The 23893-nt window shown below is 40.9% G+C and overlaps 1 protein-coding gene across 1 annotated transcript; it reads right to left on the minus strand.

Moving 5' to 3' along the window:
* Window positions 1–537: 537 nt before the first annotated feature.
* On the minus strand, window positions 538–23310 carry LOC135548422 (moesin). The gene is made up of 13 exons (XM_064978014.1): window positions 23016–23310; window positions 10827–10910; window positions 8584–8679; window positions 7473–7747; window positions 7247–7330; window positions 6757–6903; window positions 6488–6584; window positions 5887–6050; window positions 5354–5484; window positions 4913–5073; window positions 4599–4691; window positions 1944–2174; window positions 538–1748 (listed from the first exon to the last, which is right to left on the minus strand). The coding sequence occupies exons 1-13, from the start codon at window positions 23025–23027 to the stop codon at window positions 1584–1586; spliced, it is 1740 nt and encodes a 579-aa protein (XP_064834086.1). The 5' UTR covers window positions 23028–23310; the 3' UTR covers window positions 538–1583.
* Between the last annotated feature and the right edge of the window lie 583 nt (window positions 23311–23893).

Below are 23893 nucleotides of genomic sequence, written 5' to 3' on the forward strand. Positions count from 1 at the left end.
GGCCACTCCGGGGAAACGGAAGTGCTTGATAATGATTCAAAATCATTACGTTGAACTGAACCGTCAAAGTTAAGTCATCTGGCAAATTGTTAACTAAAACCGGATTTGATTTCTGAGTTTAACATATTCAAGAAGTCTATATGCAAACAAGAGAAGATATTTCTGAAACTCTACCTTCGTATTGTGCTGAGAATAAACCACTTTCTGAAGCGTTTGAAATATATGTATTGGTCAACCAAGGACCTCTAGGGTCCTTGCAGAATACTGCACCTATATTCCAATGGATTTCATATGAGATCAGACAGGAGACGGACTGGACCAGAAATCGTCCCAGTCATTTTTAACAAACCTGCCTATTTTTAATCGAGGCACACATTATTAGCTAAATAATGGTAAATTTGCGCAAAAACACCAATTAGACATGCCCGCTTTGCTTAAGATGGACCTGCCCATCGGCCATTTACCCAAACTTACCTATGGCCAGTCAGTTTCTGAGCTCAAACAAAGATAAGGGAAACAGGAAAACAGAACACATAAAACAGTGTAGTTTCCACTTTTAATGACAGTTGAAATGAAGACTCAAGCAGCAAAGGTCTGCTGAAACATTCTGCAGATGACAAGGCACTGCCCAGTACTGTAAGAATTACAATATTCATCCTTGTTTTAATTCTGGCTGGTGGCTTCCAGTCATTCATATAATTTACTGAGAAAAGGCTAGAGGGACACTTACAATCTGTAAGACATCCATCTTTTTACACATAACTTGTTTTATTAAAAAATCCAAATGACAAAATAAATCTTTCAAGGCAGGTCTTCGAATCATATTGCTTCAAATGCCATATAATACAAGATTTAGCAAAAGATTGATATACAAAAGGAAATTCCTAATCATGGCAGCTACTAGTGTGCATGGCTATACATCATAGCAGATACACTTGGTCTATAAAGAGTCATTCAAATGGACTTAATCAAATCTTACATAAAAGCAATACTGCTGGGGGGTTTCCAAACAAAGATGTCCTTCTCTTAGAAAGACAACCATCTATTTAAATGCTTAAAATTAGAATTAAAAAATGCTAATTTAAATACAGTTTGATGTTCTCTTCAGTTGCTGAAAATGCTTAACGGTCCACCTCAAAACAAACAGACCTGCTCTGAAACAATGACACCCAAATAGTGACCAACCATAATGTAATTCAAATTGCAACTGTCCTGCATCGAGTTGTTATTTAGTTCGTTTTCAGTTTAAAACAGTGTGAGGAATGAATCAATTAAAAATAACTTGTAAAGGATAATCAATAAAACATCCTCCATCTATAATAAAATTGATCACTTTAAACTGTTTTATTAAATATCTCCCTTATTACCTGTTGCACTTATTTCATTACTTGTAATGTAATTTGTGCACCATTATTCAAATACATTGTGCTGTACTTTTTTTTGTTGCTCTTTGATATGTATACTGGTCTTGTTTGGGTAGAAGGCACTGTAGCTTGTGTAAGGCAGTGTCTGCAGTCTAGAATGAATGAATGGACCAAGTATGGCACCACTGTGGGGCCTATAGCAGTTGCAAACCAGATGCATCACATGCACTCAAACTCGTCTATACGCTGCTTGGTGTTGCCCGACCGAATCTGCCGGAGGGTCTTGTACTTGTCCCGTCCCGCTTTCACGTTATCTGCGTGGATGATGTCATTTGCGGTTTTCTTGGTCTCATCCCGAGCAATGGCCAACTCCGAGCTCAAAGCCTGGTAGAGGAAACATAACATTATGGCCATGTCTCACTACGGCACACACAACAACACAGGCATAACATGATACATTTCTAAGCCCCATTCTTGTGATCTCTACACTTTAATAAACAGTGATACAACCCCTATAAACATCTGTCTCCAGTGCTGGGGGGGATTTGATGTGGGCAGCAGCCACAGTCGGTCACTCACCTGCAGGTGTTGCTGTACACGCTCGTTCTTCTCGGCTTCGGTCATGCGCTCCTCCTCGCTGCGGTCTTTGTGGGAGATACCGCCTGTGAACTCGGCGCTGGCCTGGTCGCTGGTCTCGTCGTTCTCGTCATGCTCGTTCTCGGCCTGCATAGGCTCCTGTATGTGGGACGCCATGATTTTGCTCTTCAGCTCCTCTTTGGTCTTCTCCAGGTCCTCCTGTACCATGCAGGCCTAAGGGGGGCAGCCACTCATGTTAATGACTCATGGTATGAACTGATTCAGGAGAAGGAATATCAATAGGTTATGTGATACATAAAAAAGGGGTGAACTTCAGGTGAACTACAGTATCAGCTATCGGGTTTAGCCGAGTTCAGTATAATATCCATAAAGGATTTTGTTTCACCATAGCACAGTGTTGGCCAGTGTTTCACCTGTCTGGTTCTGTTTCCCCCAGCAGAAGGAATACACTATATATAAAGAAGTATGTGGACACTCCTTCAAATTAGTGGATTCTGCTATTTCAGTGCACCTGTTGCTGACAGGTGTATAAAATTGAGCACATAGCCATGCAATCTCCACAGACAAACATTGGCAGCAGAATGGCCTTACTGAGTAGTTCAGTGACTTTCAACGTGGCACCGTCATAGGATGCCACCTTTCCAATAAGTCACTTTGTTACATTTCTGCCCTGTCAGTGCTGCCCCGGTCAACTGTAAGTGCTGTTATTGTGAAGTGGAAAGGTCTAGGATCAACAACGGCTCAGACGCTAAGTGGTAGGCCACACAAGCTCACAGATCGGGACCTCCGAGGGCTGAAGCATGTAGAGTGTAAAAATCGCCATTCCTCGATAAGAACACTCACTACCGAGTTCCAAACTGCCCCTGGAAGCAACGTCAGCACAATAACTGTTCTTCGGGAGCTTAATGAAATAGGTTTTCATGGCCGAGCAGCCGCACACAAGCCTAAGATCACTATGCGCTTTGCCAAAGCATTGGCCGGAGTGGTTTAATGCTTGCTGCCATTGGACTCTGGAGCAGTGGAAATGAGTTTTCTGGAGTGATGAATCACACTTCACCATCTGGCAGTCAGACAGGCAAATCTGGGTTTGGCGGATGCCAGGAGAACGCTACCTGCCCCAATACATAGTGCCAACTGTAAAGTTTGGTGGAGGAGGAATAATGGTCTGGGGCTGTTTTTCATGGTTTGGGCTAGGACCCTTAGTTCCAGTGAAGGGAAATCTTAACACTACAGCATACAATTACATTCTAGACGATTCTGTGCTTAAGACTTTGTGGCAACAGTTTGGGGAAAGACCTTTCCTGTTTCAGCATTACAATGCCCCCATGCACAAAGCGAGGTCCATACAGAAATGGTTTGTCGAGATCGGTGTGGAAGAACTTGACTGGCTTGCACAGAGCCCTGACCTCAACCCCAGTGAACACCTTTGGGATGAATTGGAACGCCGACTGCGAGCCAGGTCTAATCACCCAACATCAGTGCCCGACCTCACTAATGCTCTTATGGCTGAATGGAAGCAAGTCGCCGCAGCAATATTCCCAACATCGAGTGGAAAGCCTTCCCAGAAGAGTGGGGGCTGTTATAGCAGCAAATGGAGAACCAACTACATATTAATAACCATGATTTTGGAATGAGATGTTCGACGAGCAGATGTCCACATACTTTTGGTCATGTAGTGTATCTATACCTCTATAATGACCTCTATAAGATTATACAGTTATACAGTCCAACATATACATTAATATCCGGGTGTGACAGTATGGTGCACCAATCAGCTCATAAATCTTTCAGATTAAAATGGGGGAGGTAGATCAAGACAGCACAATCACGCAACATTTGGGACCTGCCATTTAGATTAGCATTCTTTCAAATGTGAAAATAGGTCAAATATAACAATGGTGTGAGAGAAATCCTCACAGGCAAACAGGATTTCCCTAGTGTAAAGACAGAAAGAAACCATCCCTTCCAGCCAGGCCCACAGCTTGAGTCACCATGCACACAGGGGGAGAGAAGAGGAGGGGCCCCTCCAATGGAGCAATTCCCTCCACCAGAGGGCTCAGACGCGCCAATAGCGTTTACTGGATGATTGTATTTAGCACCTTCTGAACAGAGTCTCTCATCCATGATGTAGAATCGTGTGATTTTTTGGGTCAGTCAGACGATTACAGCGGGTGGTCCCTTAAACACAGCACAATGAAAAATCAGAGACAAACGCTAGATCCACATTCGGTGCTGTGCGCACACACTGCACCGATTGTCGTTCTGCTGTTCATCTGCTGTTCGTTTGCAGTTCGTTCGGAAAGGTGTGTTTTAAGGACCATCCCTGCCGGTGGGCGTCTCTGACTGCCGTCATTTTGCACTCATTTTGCAAATTACGACTGGCACTCTGTTCAGAGATGCTAAGTACTCTCGGCTGACAAAAGCTACCAGTGTGTCCGTGCCTGAAGTATGGTCTCTTAAAACAAACAGAGTCCAACTGCTATAACTATAGAAACAGCATATCAGAGCTATGGTTACTTTGTTCTAATGGATGAATTACTGAAACATTGGAAGTAGTTAATGACACATGGGAACTAAACCATTTGAGAAGGTGGGGGAGGTCAGAGTGAATGAGGAGAGCAGTAGCTGAGACCACACCTTCTGTTGCCACTGCGTTGCCTCATCCTCCTTCCTCTGCTTGGCATCCTCCAGTAGGGAGATCTTTGAGGTTAGCTCAGCCAGTTCCGTGGCCTGTGGGAAAAATAGGTTATTTTCACTTTCTTTCTTAGCTATCATGATAATACATGTTTCTGTACAATACAAACAATTATTTATTTGTTTTATTCCAAAAAATGAACTACAGTAATTAACAATCATCACATTACTCAATAGTTCATCACTCTGTAGCACAATGCTACATGCTGACACTGCGTGTGCTGTTGATGAATGTGTGTAATATGTGGGTAACTCGCCAAGTGTTCCTGGTTTTTCATCTGGTTCTCAGACTGCTGGAGCAGGGCAGTCTTGGCCTCCTCAGCCATCCTGCGCTCCTTCTCCAGACGCTCCGCCTCCTCCTGAGCACGCTTCCTCTCATGCTCCAATTCCAGAGCCTTCCGCGTCTGTTCCTCCAACTCTGCACACACACAGTAATGATGATAATAGACAGAATGGACTACGTGTACTGTAGCTTTCATTAAGTCTCTCTTGTAAAATGTAATTTCTCTCAACAAGACTAACTTCCTTAAATAAAGGTTACATTAGGTCTTACAGTGCTTTACAGTGTGTTGGTTGTATTTAGACAATAATCAATAATAAGCAATGAACAATCACTCTCTTATAAGACTCTAAGCTTTAAGAGAAATTATAAGGTTTTCTCATATTTATTCATACTACAGTAATAGGGGGTTTCCAACCTTGCTGAGCTTTTTTCGTCTGTTCCTCAATCTGTTTCAGTTTCTCCATAAGATCCTCCTTCTCCTTTTCAATCTTTTCCTTTTCTTTCTCAGCAAGTTCTCTCTTCTTCTTTTCATTCTCCAGCAGTGCCCTGGTGGACAGAGGCCGTAGAGTAAACAGGGAGATAGAAGGGAGGGAACAGGGACAATTTCATAACATTTTCAAGCCTTCTTTATCAGACAAAAGGCCAACCTAAACATTAGCTAAAGAGATCTGTCAATGTTCTGATGGCTACTGAAGTTAGAGGGACTTTAGTAAGAAGAAGTAATAATGTCTGGCCAGTGGCCACTATTTTCCACCCACAACAGACTGCTGTGATTTTAATGTTAGAGATTATCAATTGATGCTCTTCATGTTCAGCTTTCTTTTTGAGCATTACTGTTGGGCAGATACAAGGACGATACAAAGACAGAGGCTGGAGTAACCACGGGTCTCTGAAGTCTTGAAATAGTCTTGTAAGCAGGAACTACAGTGCGGTGGTGGTGATACTGACCTCTCCATCTTCTTGTGGTTCTTCTCCTCTCTGGCCTGGGCCTTCATCTGCTGTACCTCAATGGTGTCTGGTTTGCGGCGACGCATATACAGCTCATGATTGCCCATGCAGAGTGCCAGAATGCGCTTGTTGATGCGCAGTCGTGGAGCATAGAATACAAAGTCCTAGGAAAGAAAGTATGTGTGAATATCAGTAATCTTTCAAAAAAAATAATTATGGCAACAAAAATAATTTCTCTCCCTAGTAAATACGGTATAACTTTATCAAATCAAAGTTTATACAGTTTAGCAGATGCAAGGTTCATTTTTATACTTACCCAGAGTCAGATGAACTCATGGATACCATTTGTATGCCTCTGCATGCAGTAGAAAGGAAGTTAGAGGTAGTTTTGCATATGCTAGCATATCTGTAGACTTCCCGTTGTTGCGCTAACGCACGTTAGCATTGGCTCGCTAAACTACCTCTAACTTCCTTCATACTGCACACATAGGCATAAAATGAGTATCCACGAGCTCATCTGACTCTGGGCGCATCTGACTCTGCCATAATCTCACGGTATTCCATTAACCATGAGTACAGAGAGGGCATTGGTGGTACATACTGGTGCTTTCTTGTCAATGGGTTTGATAACAAACTTCTTGTCATTGAAGGAAATATTCCTGATTTCACTCCATGGGAATCCAATTTTAGGTGTCATCCTGTTGAGGCAAAAATGTGATATCAACACATTGATATTTGCGTTCTCATTTACACTTCCTCACAATCATAAAACAACCATTGGACCAGAGTTTGTACGGCATACGTATAACAGCATTCAGTTCCATATGTGTGAGTACCCCTGTTGAGTACATTTCTACATGAGTCACGCACTTATCATTCTGTTCGTAAATGTTGAGTCCCAGGGCGTCCACTCCTAACCATAGCTCTGATCCTTTCTTGTTCTTGATGCTGAAGTAGTTGACACCGTACATCTCCAGGTCCTGAGCGATCTTCAGGTACTCCATCATTGAGTCCTCTCTGTGTGGGTATAACAAATCAAGTCATTAAGCACAGAAGAAACACAAGCTGTTAAGTTATTAAAATACTACCAGCAAGGTAGCTGCCAAAATAATTCTCAATAAGAGCTGATTGTCAAGATGCTTCAAAATCACAGCATATGCTTTCACATACTCAAGCTCTGAGTGCAAATCTATTCACTCTATGAGAGAAGCTAAAGCAATTTTCCACATGGTATGTTGTACTGTAAAGAGAGATATAGAACTTTCAATTGAAACCAACAGCTGCAGATTTTTGTTAGGCCAGGAACAACAGAACTAGGAGGGGTAAGTAAATGTGTGTGTCTGTGTGTGTGTTTCACTACCTGAGCATGCCCTTGTGTTCCTCATGCCACACCTGGATCCTCTCCTCCCACTGCTCCTTGTTGAGCTTGTGCTGGTCCAGGACTCTAAAAAGAGAACATTACATTACACCATAAAAACATGACACCATCAAAAACTGTAGGCCATCATAGACTGTTTACGGTAAAGAGAGTATGGAGGTCCAATCAAAAGGTGTTATGTAAACTCTAGAGATGGTGGAGGCCTTACCTCTGAGGCAACAGTTTGTCACTGGACAGGTATCCTGTCGAGTGGATGTCCTTGTTGTAGTCAGCATACTTGGCCTGCACAGCGTAGGAGGCCAGCAGCACAGCAGTCTCCGGGGGGCAGTAAATGTCATCGTTGAGGATCCCCTCCTTCACCTGCAAGAAGAACAGCCTCTGGGTGGCCTCCTGGATCAGCTCCTCTGACACGTCCTCAGGGAAGAACTTTCCGCGGAACTTGAACAGTAGTGGGCTTTCCTTCCTCACATCCTGGGCAGTCACCTAGGGTCAGGGGTCATACAGCTGAGTGGAGGCACCAGGAGCAGTTTCTCTTTTACCTACACTCTTAGAATTAGTGGTGACTAGAGGAACCCTAGAGATCCTAAAGGAACCCCTGGAGTTCCTCAAAGAACCATTGCTCGTCAATGGTTCATATTTGCACCTTCGGTGAGTTGAGGGGTTCTTGGAGGAACCATTATGGATTCAATGTAGCAACATGTTCCTGCATAAACCCTGGAGTGGAGGCGTGGCTTAGTAGGGGTGTGGCTTTAAGATTTTTTGGGCTATCCGTTAGAGTAAATGTAATTCCTGTTAATGTGATGACAATACAACAGAAAAGATTAAGGTTGAACACTGACAGTTTTGTAGCTTCAATGAGGCTAACACAGATGTATGAGTTCCTTAAGAACCTATGCAAATCCGAAAGTTGGAATAGTTTCCACTATATTACTGTATGTAATCAGCAATGTTAATATCATTAATATTATATTAGAATATGTAATATGCATAAATATTCAAGGAACATTTTAATATGCAGTGTACAAACTTAAGACAATGAACAGGAATGACATTTACGGGTGACCAAAAACAACTATCTGAAAGCAACGCCTACAGTAAGCCACGGCTCCAATCTGATAGGCTGCCACCGCTACAATATATTATCAAAAAGGTTCAGGTTTGATCTTTACACAGTGGTTCCTTGAGGAACCTTTTTCAACTGGAAATGTTCCTCCGGGGTGGCAACCCAAAAAGTATTTTCCAGGCATGTTTACTTTTAAGAGTGTAAGGTGGCATAGAAGCCTTGTTCACTATATCCTTGTTCAAATGGAGGCACTCACCTTCTTATTAAGCTTGAGCCAGGTTGAGAAACCTTTTGTATCCTGGTACTGCAGTCCGAAGAACCACACCTCCCGCAGTCCGATTGTCTTCACAACCTTAGAACACAATTTTTTTAACGTAAGCTAGCTCTCAATAGGGGTTAATTGTGTTAAATTGTCTGTGAAAACAGTGTTATGCGACATTCTTGTTTCATGTCAGGTTTTAATTTACTGTCGGTAATGGTGCATGATGGTTGAGTCATTAATTGAAAAGAATATGACGATCTAATAGTCTTTAGTTTCGTCTTTCTTTAGAGTTATATTAAAGCACTTTTACTGAAGTATGAATACAGAATCATCTTCGCTGAGTGCATAGATATTTTACTTATCTTTTACATTTTATATTTCATTTTCAGTTTCAAACTAACACTGTATCAAATAACCATTTCTAAGCTAAACCTAATGCCCAAAATAATACAGTTGGCAGCCATTTCCTAAGAGTAATTGCATGGACCTACGTGTAGAAGAGCAGTTTAAACTTTCTCAACATAACTTAACTCTTCATCTTCTACCCTAGACATTGGTACTCTTTTTTTGTTATATGAGTAGATCATCTCTCTCACACACACACAAACAAACAGAGGCTTTAGATCCAATATGCTAACTTGTGAAAGGCACCCATTTTATGTATTACAACAATCATAACCAGATTGAAATAAGAATTAAGTCTCATATTAAACTTAGTGCTTCAGCATTGTTGCCCGATACAGCTCTGATTGCCTGAGTAAAAATAGAGGGGAAACTCTGTAATCTTATCTAATGGTTGTGGAGTGAGTCATCCAGTCCCCTGCCCAGAATGCCCACTACATCAAATGCCACTTAGAGGGGTCTGTGGCTGTCCTAACACAGATATGTCTGGACAGCAAAGTCCACATTAAGTTTAAAAATTCAGAATAATAAAAGTAATAGAAACAAATAAAAAATATATGTGTGATTATAAGCATGAAGTGAGATAGGGACAGCAACCAAAATACAATTGGTGATGGAGTGACTCTGCTAAAACGATAGAGACGTAATCTTAGGCCGGGCTGGCCTGCCATACAGCCATGGCAAGTTTGTGTCTAAGAGAGCCACTTTAACACTGGTGTGAACAAAACGGCTTGCCAAGCACCAACCTCTCCTCTCTCCTCTCCTCACACAGACAGGCATCGTAGAACAGCTTGAGACAGCTAGGGACTGATGACCACTCATGGAGGAGACACATCTGCTGTGTAAATAGCCTTGGGGAGGAGTTGGTGGGGGTGTTTCCCATATAGAAGACAGTGTTTAAACACACTACCACTGCCTGCAAATCATCCAGTTCTACACTGATTTGATTGAGCCACCCTTGAGTTGAGATGGGTAAGCTTAGGGTGGGTAGGGAGTTTAATGGCAACTCCAAAGCACCGCTACAAGGTGTAATATTTTACAGCGAACCCTGCAGCAGAAGCGGACATGTTCCTCCACTAACCTTTCCTCCACGTGAGGCTACAATAAGTCGAGTTTCCCCAGGAGGCTGTGAAGCCAGCTGTAGCCTATTGCATGACTCTGTTTATAAGTCGGTTATTACAAAATGTGAAACAATGCTGTGTATGTTAACTATTGCTTGATTGTTTTTATGAGTCTGTTATTAAATGTGTATGTTTACTGTTTTTCATTAAATCATGTACAGTCCCAGTCAAAAGTTCAGACACACACACTCATTTAAGGGTTTTTCTTTATTTTTACTATTTTCTACATTGTAGAATAATTATGAAGACATCAAAACCATGAAATAACCCATATGGGATCATGTAGTAACCAAAAAAGTGTGAAACAAATCAAAATATATTTTAGATTTGAGATTCTTCAAAGTTGCCACCCTTTGCCTTGATAATAAAATAGTAAACATCAAGAAAAACCTGGGATGAGTTGGTGTCCAAACTTTTGACTGGTACTGTAGATATAAATACATATATAATAAAAATCTTCAGGAGCCCCTTAAAAATGTTTTGCTCTCGGGCATATGCCATAGCGAACAGCTTGACTCAATGAGAAGAACAGCGAGAGAGTGAGAGTTCCTAGAAAAATAAACCATTCACTCCAGTCCCACAACTGGGCTTCCATTCCCCAGCTTTCAATGTAGACTGATTAGCATTAGAAGAAAAGCACCACAAGACCATGTCATTTGCCACCGAGGAGGCAAAACCATTAGCATGTTTCAGCAGAGCAAGCATTGTTCTTACCTGGTCGAAGAGTTGCTTTCCTGTTGTGTTGGGCTGGATGGCAAACTCCAACTCTGCATCCATCGTGGTAACTCGCACACTAATCTGTTGAAGAAACCAAAATTAGTTAGTAAGCTGTTACTGACAACCAGTGAATTCCATTTAAAAAAAGTTACATGTGTCGTCGGTGTACCTAATTTACAACAAATGTGATTATCGAGTTAGATGCCTCTGAGAATTCGAGATTGAGAATCAATAGCATGTTGGAGCAGACTACATTGATTAGAGACTGTTAGAGTTACTTACTTATGATTTATGCTAATAAATATATACATGTATGTACATTTATATGCACAATTTAGTTTTGGGATTGATCAATGGGGAATAGGCCTCATAAGCATTAGAATGAACCCTCATTCCATGACCGGAGGCAGTAGAGTTTCACAGCAGTGTAGGAGTGCACCTACATGACAACTTGGGCCAGGCATATGAGCACACTTACTTGGCAAAATCTTTATTTGATTAAACATTTTGGCAGTGTAATTTATAATTGTCTACATCTCGTGAAATATTTATGGTTATAGCAGGGTGGACACACATACTTTCAGAGAAAAATGTTGCTTATGTGGGTGTCAGATATGTTTAATCCAAAATGTCAGTGGTTTGTAAACTGATAACTACTGAACATATTACCAAAGAGCAGGCAGCAAAGTCATCATAGTACGTTAGGTTCCAAATACTGCTTTCATCAGGCGGTAAGCAAAAGCCATAATACAACAATTTAGGCAGATATTCATCTAGTTTTTCAGTTGGGTTGCTTCCGGCAATGTTCCAATGCTCCAGTGCCTTTGCCTAGCTTACGTTGTTCCCAGGTCTGGGATATCTGAGACTAACACTCAACCATTACTTTTTTCAAAGCAGTGTGAAACATTTTTGTCTTTATTTGAGAGCTGTTGCATGTCCATACTACTCTATAAAATTTTCTTTGGGTATACTCCTTTGAGAGTAATACAGTGGGGCAAAAAAAGTATATTGTCAGCCACCAAATGTGCATGTTCTCCCACTTAAAAAGATGAGAGAGGCCTGTAATTTTCATCATGGGTACACTTCAACTATGACAGACAAAATTAGAAAAAAAATCCAGAAAATCACATTGTAGGATTTTTAATGAATTTATTTGCAAATTATGGTGGAAAAATAAATACTTGGTCACCTACAAACAAGCAATATTTCTGGCTCTCACAGACCTGTAACTTCTTCTTTAAGAGGCTCATCTGTCCACCACTCGTTACCTGTATTAATGGCACCTGTTTGAACTTGTCATCAGTATAAAAGACACCTGTCCACAACCTCAAACAGTCACACTCCAAACTCCACTATGGCCAAGACCAAAGAGCTGTCAAAGGACACCAGAAACAAAATTCTATACCTGCACCAGGCTGGGAAGACTGAATCTGCAATAGGTAAGCAGCTTGGTTTGAAGAAATCAACTGTGGGAGCATTTATTAGGAAATGGAAGACATACAAGACCACTGATAATCTCCCTCGATCTGGGGCTCCACGCAAGATTTCACCCCGCGGGGTCAAAATGATCACAAGAGCGGTGAGCAGAAATCCCAGAACAACACAGGGGGACCTAGTGAATGACCTGCAGAGAGCTGGGACCAAAGTAACAGCTGGGACCAAAGCCTACCATCAGTAACACACTATGCCGCCAGGGACTCAAATCCTGCAGTGCCAGACGTGTCCCCCTGCTTAAGCCAGTACATGTCCAGGCCGTCTGAAGTTTGCTAGATAGCATTTGGATGATCCAGAAGAAGATTGGGAGAATGTCATATGGTCAGATGAAACCAAAATATAACTTTTTGTTAAAAACTCAACTCGTCGTGTTTGGAGGACAAAGAATGCTGAGTTACATCCAAAGAACACCATACCTACTGTGAAGCATGGGGGTGGAAACAACATGCTTTGGGGCTGTTTTTCTGCAAAGGGACAAGGACGACTGATCCGTGTAAAGGAAAGAATGAATGGGGCCATGCATCGTGAGATTTTGAGTGAAAACCTCCTTCCATCAGCAAGGGCATTGAAGATGAAACGTGGCTGGGTCTTTCAGCATGACAATGATCCCAAACACACTGCCCGGGCAACAAAGGAGTGGCTTCGTAAGAAGCATTTCAAGGTCCTGGAGTGGCCTAGCCAGTCTCCAGATCTCAACCCCATAGAATATCTTTGGAGGGAGTTGAAAGTCTGTGTTGCCCAGCAACAGCACCAAAACATCACTGCTCAAGAGGAGATCTGCATGGAGGAATGGGCCAAAATACCAGAAACAGTGTGTGAAAACCTTGTCAAGACTTACAGAAAATGTTTGACCTCTGTCATTGCCAACAAAGAGTATATAACAAAGTATTGAGATAAACTTTTGTTATTGACCAAATACTTATTTTCCACCATAATTTGCAAATAAATTAATTAAAAACCCTACAATGTGATTTTCTGGAATTTTTTTTTCTAATTTTGTCTGTCATAGTTGAAGTGTACCTATGATGAACATTATAGGCCTCTCTCATCTTTTTTAAGTGGGAGAACTTGCACAATTGGTGGCTGACTAAATACTTTTTTCCACGACTGTATGCATGATCATTTCAACTCCCTTACTCACTAGAGAGAGGGGAGGGTGGGGCAGACAATTACAATATTTCAAAGATGTACAATGTGGGAGAGAGGCCATTTTCCGTGCCTGGTACAGATGATTGCACAAGGGGAGGTGCTAGACTAAAAATGATTGATCAGCCTCAAACCCTGGAAAAAACAATTGCAGGAAACCCGCTGAGGGAGACAGTGCACCAATTCCTGCCACAATGAGGTATTATTAGCTTATATTGGAAAAAGAGGCACACTGACTTCACAGAAACCAAAGGGGAAATAAATATTTTTATCTCAATGATGCGATAAAACTTGTCCACTACACTAACAGAATTTTAAACAGAATTTAATCGGAGTAGATTTCACACAGAAATAAAAACTTCCTACAGTTACTATACTGATACTGTGTCAAATTAAATAGTTTTGCATCTGGCAATAGTGATGAGTATATCTCTCTAAATGTAGCAGAAATACTTTGGGGGTTTTAGCGTGCTAAGTGAACATGTTGTCCCCCAGCTCACTCTCTCTCTCTACCGAGCTGCTTCACTACAGGAAGTAACCACATCCTCTGGTAGCTGGGCCTCGCAAAGCGAGGGTGGCCCGCCCAACATGGAGCTCACTGACATTACATCCTGTAATGCATCACATTGCTGCTTGCCTGCCTTTCTCTCAGAGTTAACGTGTGCTCAGTGATTGCACCAGCACAATTTCTCTTTTTGATTTCTTAACATCCATACACACGTGCATGCAAAAAGGACTTGTCGCTCTCTATCCCACTGTTTTGCCCTCATATGACATTCACTGTAGGCCTATGCGTAATTATGATAAAAAGTTGCTCTTAGACTGTTCTAGTGACACGATAATAACGTGATCATTTTGTAATTGCAAGTTCTGCTATTTTTGTAATTACAAAAGTGGAATTAGGAAAAGTGGCCCTTATTTCTAGAATGATTTATATAGCAGCAGGCATACAAAACCTGATGAGCTAGCCATCATGGATACCTCAGTCTTTAGACCACAACATCATGGCCCAACACTCACAGCAGTTTTACAGCCAGTATGAACTAGAAACAAATGTAATATGCCCATAAAAGGAATGCAACAAATTAGTGTATGCTGCCTGCCTCTTGGGGTACAAGCTTCCTCCTGCTATGCACCCTAAACATATTTCCATCCCACGCTGTGAGTGATTAATAAAGCTATATTGACACGGCTCCATGTTCTGTCCTCTCAGAGATGACATGGGTGTGTGTGTGTGTGGGGGGGGGGGGATAACTGAGCAGGGCTGCGGCCCACGCCTGAGCTGAGCCACAATGGCATGCTTTATTTCCCAGCTGTGTGGCTGATTAGGGCTGCGTTCTTTCCCCTTTGTGTCAGCAGGCCCCATTTGCTGGTCATTCCACTTGTCACCCTGCCACTTCCTGTCATCACCGGCAGCACAGAGCAGACTGGAGTGGCTGGACTGATGTGGCCCACAGAGTAGAGGGCTGTAGAGTGGAGCTGTGACTGGACCGAGGCCTGTAGGAGCAGGAGCTAACTACTATGAACATTAACCTCAAATGACCCAGACACATCCTGCCATCTACAAGTAATTAGTACAAACATTTAACATGGTTAGTTCTCAAACAAATTCTATGCCACTTTACAGTGCATAGTTGAGTTCCTTGTTTTCTTAAAATGTATGACTAAACAAGATCTGAACACATCTCAAAGGTGTTATCTAATGTTGTAGGGGAGAGATTAATAAATCAACTTTTTATTTCACACAAAATGAAGGTCCAGTTTTCTAGGGAGTGGTTAGCTGAATGTTTCATTTCCTCTTTCCATGTTCCGGCAACTTCTACCAGTGAAATTAAGCTTTATGTGCACTTGCAGGCTATACTGATAACTTATGTTTGTAAACAAGTTAGGGCCTATATCTGTCTATTGCCATTGTCACGTTTCCCAATAACCAACCAAAAATCGTTGCTCAACATAAAAAGGTAACTAACAAACGAGTCACTGACAAACAAAACAAAACCAGGTGGGGGTTTAAAATGGGTTCTGAAAGGCATCCACTGAATGCTGACCAATCAACCTCGACTAGGGTCTTAAATATACATCCACAATGGACGCTCCCGTAGATTTGCTTGATAAACTAAAAGAAAAGAACACACGCCAACTTAGGTTAGGGAGTGAAAATAAACATCAATCAAACCAAATGGCAAAAAAATAAAAAGTGTCGAATTAAACTTAAAGCAGGAGTGTTAAACAGAAGTCTAGCTCTTCCAACATCTCTCGTGCCAACTGGAACACTGGCTTTGCAGCTTTTAAATATCACCTGTGCCAGCAGGTGATTAACGAGGTGCAACACATCCTGACCAGCAAGGATGATTCCAATCAAGGCAAGCCACAAACTCAAAGTCGAAATCCCAAAGCCTATAACATCTTCCCCCTTAAGACAACAAATGTATACCATGTATTTTTTTGGACAAGTTTGTTCACCACCAACAGAAAAAAACTCCCATTTCACAACAAGATCAACTTAAATGCGACACTACTTTAAATGAATCACCTTCTCTAATATAAACCCGGTATTTGCTGCCAGTCTATTGTACAAGACAAAACAGGCACAAAAAAATGCTATATTATATTTTTCATATTCATATTTATATATATAATAGCTGCCTAAAACTCAAAAGTTTTGAGAACAGTATAATCCAAAACCTTGTTTAGGCGATAAACCAGTCCCAGCCAGAGACCTAACGGGCTGGAGTGATCCCACAAAAAGAAACAGTTTTTCTCTCATTTTTCTGTTTCAACTTAGGACACAGAGACAATGTGTCCTTTGTCACGGCAGTAGTGACAAACTCGCAGATACAAAGCACAAGTTTTCTGCCTTGTCTTTGGGCACTGCAGAAAATACTTAAACCTCACAGAGGGAGGTGACTTCTCTAGATTGCTTTTTGTGTAGGAATAACTACTGGGTGCTTTGTTTGTGAAGGTAGTTTTATGTGTCAACACAAACTCATCTGCAAGGACTGCATCTTTCTCAAGAGTGAGATCCTTGTGCTCATAAATGTAGGTAGCAACCCTTTCGTGAAGGCAAATCTTGAACTACTTGAGTGGTAGGAGTGCCTTTAACTCTTGAAGGACCTTGACCTCTTGAGAACAACACCACTGATCAAAAAGACATGCTGGTTCCCTTGAGAACTAAACATGGCTTTTTAATGTCTTTCGTAATTTACTGATCTGTTGTCTGTATGCCTCTGGGACCAACTCTTAAGCCAGAAAGATAGCAGCTTTAACAGTGTCATAATCTGAACTCTGTTCAAGAGATAAAGCACCGTACACTTTCAGAGATTTCCCCACAAAAACACTTTGTAAAGGGAGAACCAGATATTGCGCAGCCATTCTAGCGACGTGGCAATCCACTCATAGTATAATATACCACCACCTCCTTTTCCTTGAAAGGCGGTACAAGCCGACCAAGATTAAACTCTGTTGAGGGTGGAGGATCATGGCCTGACTTGATTGTGAGGGCATCCACTTCTGGTGCTGCTTTGGTGGCCAACAGTGCTATCGGTTTTAACTGAATGGTGTGCTCGAACTCTAATCTCTGTTGCTTCAATCTTGCCTTTAGTTCTACCTCTCACAGTTGCACCTCTACAGGGTGTATTCCACCATCCGTAGGACCCTTCTCATCATCCTCCCTCTCCACGAGGATTTCCTCTTCCACTAAAACAGTAGTGATTAACTCTTTGACTAGTGCTTTTGAATCGGCAGTTGCCACTGTCACATAATGCTTTGCAATGATGAGCAGATTTGCTTTTGTACATTTTATCCAGTACCTCCCAAGTAGGGTTCCCCACAAATGCTTGCAAATAAAAGTCCATATTTATTTTTATTTACAGTGTGAGTTTTTATGCAACTTTCCACTGATTTCACAAATTTTATAACCCACCTGAGTGGTTGTCAGTGACAAACCCTCAAACAAAAGTGCATTTTGAAAACTCAAATATCTGGGCACAGTAACACTTCAGAGGTGATTGGAGTGACTACCATACTCATAGCAAACAATGATCCTTCCTGGCTGAGCCCCCATTTTGTTAAGTTCCCCAATAACCAACCAAAAACCATCGCTCAACATGAAAAGGGAACTAACAAATGAATTACTGACAAACAAACCGACACCAAGTGGGGTTTTAAAATGGATTCTGAAAGGCATCCATGGGGGTACCTACTGAATGCTGGCCAAGCAAACTGGAGTCTTAACACACACACACACACACACACACACACACACACACACACACACACACACACACACACACACACACACACACACACACTAGATTTGCCTCATGCCAACTGGCACATAGGCTCTACAGCGCTAAAATATCACCTGTGCCAGCACAGGTGAAGCTTAAACATGTTTAACAAGGCAACAGGTGTAACTCATCCAATCTGGGAAAGCCACACCCAAACAGAACCAACCTCGAAAACAAAGTAGATCAAAACCCCAAAGCCTTTAACACCATAGCTATTCCTTTTATGGTTTACTCTATGAACTGAGCCACACCACAAATGTGAGTTGAATCTAACTGCAGTGGCTGTGAGTTTAATCTAATTTCAGTGACTAAGATTTGTTAAATGACACTAAATTACAAGACCTAGTAAGGCATTGAGAGTAGATTTGCATGTAAGTCCCACATTGTGCCTCTGTCACCATGTTAAACATTTATTTGCATCACTGTTTTGAGGAATCCCCTAAATCAATGGTTCCCAACCAGGGGTACTAGGACCCATGGGGTTACTTGGCCTATCTACAGAAGGTACTTGAGAAGACTCGTGACCATAGGCTTACTGGTAAAATGCACATGAGGGGGTTCTTCAGGCAGACCAAAATGTTGTTGCTGGTACAGTTACTGAAAAAGGTTGGGAACCACTGCCCTAAATCATACCACTTTTATAATTTCTCTCAACACTATACTTTATTTTCCCAGTCAACCAAACGAACTGCTTAACATGACATAGCCTACTGATTAGACATTATTTCATTGTGTAGTTCAGGCATACAGGTCCTTGGCTACCAGTCAAGGGTTGTTAAGAAGTGCCTTTCCTGGGTAAAAATAGTTCATCTCACACAGGAAAAAAATAACTACGATTGGGCAGTTCTGCCTGGTAAGGGTGTGTATCGCATGGCTAGAACTCAGAACACTTCTCACACACTATTATTAGAACAGCAGCAAAACATCACTCTCAGTAACAGGACCAATGATAGTTTTGTGGCTGATTCCTCACAAAACATGAACAAAATGTAATACATAGATGAATACCTTGTAGGAAGGCTATCAACCTAGGGGTGGCAGGTAGCCTAGTGGTTAGAGTGTTGTACTAGTAACCGGAAGGTTACAAGATTAAATCCCCAAGCGATCCATCGTTAACCTAGACTATCATTGAAAAAAAATAATTTGTTCTTAACTGACTTGCCTAGTCAAATAAAGGTAAAAACATCTCTTTTTTAACTGGACAGATTGTTTGATTTCCTTAAGTTCTTTTGTCATATTCTGCGATTGACTTGCAAGGCTTCAGCGGTATTTGATCTGCGCATGTGCCAGCAGCGCAAGACTCTCTCTATGCGAGTGAGGTGAGTTTGAAAAAACTGAAAGTATGCATTTTAGAAATAAATAGGCTTCCCCAAAATAGCGTGGTAGATTAAAAAAAAAGAAAGATAAAAAAAAGTTATTTATCAAAATCCCTCCCCAAGCCTGATTTCAGATATATCATGTAAACAAGACCATTAGGGAAATCGTTATTCTTGCACAGCATGTAAAAGTTTAAATCTAACTATTTATTATTCTGACTATTTACACTAATCGCATTATTGTGTACATACAATGCCGGCGGTGTTACTATTGGTCAGTCATCGGGATCGGCTCGTAACACCAGCCACACTACACGATGAAGGCAAAACGTGTACGACCGAATGTAGTGATACTTAAATCGGCAGACCGAGACCATGCCACACTGAACGAGCGAAGACATCCAACAATTGTTTCCGACATAAGAATTTGCCCACGCCATGGAAATTTTGTCTGAGACAGCAAAATCGTGGCATAAGACGGCTAAAATTGTACAGTCTACAAAGGCCTTTACCCAGGCCTCCTTTAATAAGACTCTATAATGTTTCATTTGTATGTGCTACAAAATCACGATGTTAATGTTTCCACTCTGTCTTGGGAACATTCAATGCCTTTTCTGTCTTGTAAAGGGCGTTGGGTCATACTGAGGAGCAAACAAAGCTAGAACAAATATTAGCTATAGACTGTATTTCAGTAAAGTACCCAAATTATTATAAATTGGGACACCAATCACTGGGGAAAAAAGGAAGTGACATTTTCCACTTTCCAAATTCTCTTTCCAAAATGTTGGAATGTCTCCTTCAACTGCATCCCCTCAAGACATCTGATTGAAATGCACTTTGAACGGGATTTAAAAATCATAAATATGTGGAAATCAGGAACTGAACTGATGGATAATTCTTATACTATGTTGTTAGATTGTTGATCACACATACTTGTATCTGCGTTGGAGGTGAATGTTAACCATTCACAAACATATTCACATACACAAATGGAATACAATCAATTAGAAAAGTATTCATAGTATGTTTTTAGGTCAAAATCATGAACAGGAAGATTAGAGCCACAGGCACTAATGCAGAACGAAAACCTCTCTCTTGGTTTAATTCTGAGAATGAGGTTAGCCTCAAACTGCTAAAGCTACTCTCCGTAGAGCGATAATGTTATAAACTTCCACTATAGACCGTTTTTCAGAATCAATATAAGAATTTCAATTATGTTGATATTTGTTCAGATTGAATGTGATTGCGAGTCTTATATTAGTTTTAAGTTAGTTAACCTCACTGTACTATGACTTGCCCTTTTTCAAATCAGGTTCATGAATCGCAGATAATGCAAGGTCCTTTGTAAATCAAACACCTTAAAGCAACCACTTATCAGTACAAATTGATGCGGTCGTTATCACAATCATTACTGTTCACTTACCAACGTAGTAATAGTGCAGTGATTTATGTTAACCTAGGGTGAGATCCTATGTAAAAAATAAATTTCTGTTTTTAACAAACCTCATCTAAATCAACTCAAAAACACACCAAAACAACAACAAAAGACAACTCACTGGTTGGTTTTCTGCAGCCAGAGAGATGTTTCAGAGCTGCTGCACAGTTACCCTCCATTTACGGGCTGAAGCCCCCAAAGGTTCGCATAATTTCTGCCTTTCATACACTCTACCACCGGTAGCTTAGTTTATTACAAATTGTTAATCTCAGCTCTGCTATGTGCGTTTACAGAGCTGCTTAATCCCCTTCTTACATACCACTGGACTTTCCACTTCACTTGGTTCTGTTATTTGTTGCTTGTGAAGAACTAAGGCTTTTCAACTAACAGAATTATACTCATGCCAATATAGTATTTCACTTCACTGGACAGTAGTAAGTAGAAATTGCTGTTGATTAGAATATCGTAGTTCTGAAGGAAAGCAACATCACTGAATAACACATGTATTAGTGATGTGTAGAGTTCTAGAGTCTAAAGGTACATCTGAAATAAAATTAACCAGACTGCAAGTACCTTTTTAGTGATGAGAGGGTCTTGTGAATATAATACAATTGATTGATGTAAAATAGCATATCGTAACATATGCATTATGACATTATCTGGAAAATGAGACAGGAGTCAATTTGGTGTGTGATATGGGGTGGCCTGGAGAAGTGCTTAAAAACCTAAATGGTGAAACACTGGCTGAGGAACGTGCAATTGCGCAGGACGGAGAAGGGGGAGTCTGTGCTGTGAAACACCAAATAAGGCTTTCAGTGGCAGCGTCAAGAGACTGCAGGCCAGGAAATGGCTCAAAAGTAACTGACGCAATCTCAGAAACCTTGAGTCACTAGATTACAGTTCCTTGGGAAGCTGTAAAATTGCCAAAAGAAGCACATCCAAAGCCTACACTAATGGTAGGGGGACACATGGATGACTGCTGTGAAAAGACATGTTAATACATAAATACAGATTAAAATAAATACAACTATAATCTTCTCATGCGTTCACAATTGATTCTTAAAAGCTAAATGTCACAATACTGCACATTATTTTACTGTCATTACCTGGGGTGCATTTGATCACAGTGACTGATTAAGCAAAACATATTTTTAAAATCCTCATGTCTGACATCCTGACCTAAAATATGATGCTATACAGAGTGTTTTATTCATTGTTCCTAATTTGGAGTAAATACTTGATTAAGATAACGTAGAAATCAAATAAATTACAAATGCAATGCTATTTAACATTAATAGAACTGATCCAGTGGTTTCTATATTGGGCGGCAGGTAGCCTAGTGGTTAGAGCGTTCGACTATTAGAAACCGGAAGGTTGCAATATCGAATCCCGGAGGTGACAGGGTAAAAACAAATTCGTCCTGTCATTGAAAATAAGAATGTGTTATTTTAACTGGCTTGCCTAGGTAAATAAAGGTAAAACATAATAAATATAGCAAATATCTAAATCACGCAGGCCTGGTAATCTTCTAGGCTAAGGTTTGCCATAGATCAAACTTTAAGAACCTACATTTCTAGATACTGTACCTCCTAGAATAGCCTATACTTTGATAGAGCACAATGCAAGTGATCTAACCTCCATCACTCAATAGCAGGCCTATAGGACAGGATAACATGAGAGTCAACTGTTGAAGAGTGCATAGGCTAGCTATTGTACTACGGGGTACCACAAAGACAAACACAACGTCATCGAATGGGCCATGGGAACCTCCGGTTGGCCTACAGCAAACAAAATCAACACTAATAGGCCACATTGATATGAATTGGGCCCGGTGACGCGTTAATGTTGTCTAGAGACTACTTTGAACAACATTTAAAATGTCTGATATAATTATTCATGAATATGGATCGAGTTGATATGAACCCAACGCTGGTCTATTCAACTTCTTGAACGTTCATTCAAAAGCCAATCACGTTCCAAGGAACGGGGGATTGCCGATGGCGCATAGCTTGACACAATATAACGGTTCATAGGATAGACACAAACCTAGGGTAGCCTAACAAAAAAGAACGTTGGGCAACATTGTATCAATTCCTTGTAATTCGTAATAAAAACAAGTTTAGGGGATGCTGGATAAAAAAAATATAGGCTACATCGTCCTGCCCTATATGAAATACATGTTTTAAAATACACTTTTCATTCATTTGAGGGGCGCTAAACCTTTTCTGAACCTATATGGCTCTACATAGGCTATACAACGTCAGACACATTCAGTAGCCCAATTGAGTTAAATCTGCCAAATATATCCTTTCGAAGAATTATAGGATATCAATTTAAACATTTGACTTTATAGCCTGTTATGGGCTAAATTATCTTTCTCGACCAAACAAGACAACAAGTTGGAAAGCTACATTTTGACCAAAGATAGCGTTTTATATAATGTCTTATTTCTATGTAAACATCAGTGTTTTAAAGCTGGTCCCACACACAAATAAAGGCTACTCACCGTCTTCGGCATTTTCGCAGTTATCTGTCCTTAGTCACTGATGTCAGGAATTGGATGGTAGCAACAATGGAGTCAACAAAAACTTGTGTCCATTAGATAAAGTGCACAATCTGAAAATCGTCCGTCAAGTTCAGTTAAACTTTGATTTCAAACTTTTCAAACTGCTCGTATTTTCCTATTTTCTTTGTATCGCCTCAAAGTGGTGATCCAGAGCTTAATTTCCTGCTAACCGCACGGTGACTGAAAAACCACACCCAGCCCAATGAAGACATACCAAAATGAGTTTTTCAGCGGACTCCGCCTGTATTCTCAATGACCCGTTATTCCTTTGTCAAGCTCCAGTTGAACGTGAGCAGCTAAACTAAATTCCTGGACTTTAAATTTAAGCCCGGATACCCCACAAGATTCCGATATAAGTAATTTCCCGCATACCATAAGTATATAGCTAGCGACATTTGATTTTACTCCAGTTTTTCAATCTAAGATATCATACCATTTTGAGGGTAACACACTGTTTGGGACAGGCGCACCGGATAGGGTGGTTAGGCATATTTGATTTAAAAAAATTGCCATTGCATATTATTTTCAACAAACACCAAGTCAGAACTATATTTTATAGGCTAATGGATCGAATAAATATAAAGCAGATTTATTTTTCCAATCAATTATTGAACCTCAGACGAGTTCTGACACGGTCTGACACCGCCATATGACACCACTTCCAATCAATACAATAATCACCATTTCATATGATGTGCATTTTGTGTACGCAAATGCATCATTGATATCCATTCAAAAGGAATCCAGACAGAAATAGCCTCATTCCCCTTCCCCTGACCCATGGACAACCTACTGTATATGGACAGCTACTGAAATAA

The sequence above is a fragment of the Oncorhynchus masou genome, chromosome 11 (genome assembly GCF_036934945.1).
Source record: "Oncorhynchus masou masou isolate Uvic2021 chromosome 11, UVic_Omas_1.1, whole genome shotgun sequence".
NCBI lineage: Eukaryota > Metazoa > Chordata > Actinopteri > Salmoniformes > Salmonidae > Oncorhynchus > Oncorhynchus masou.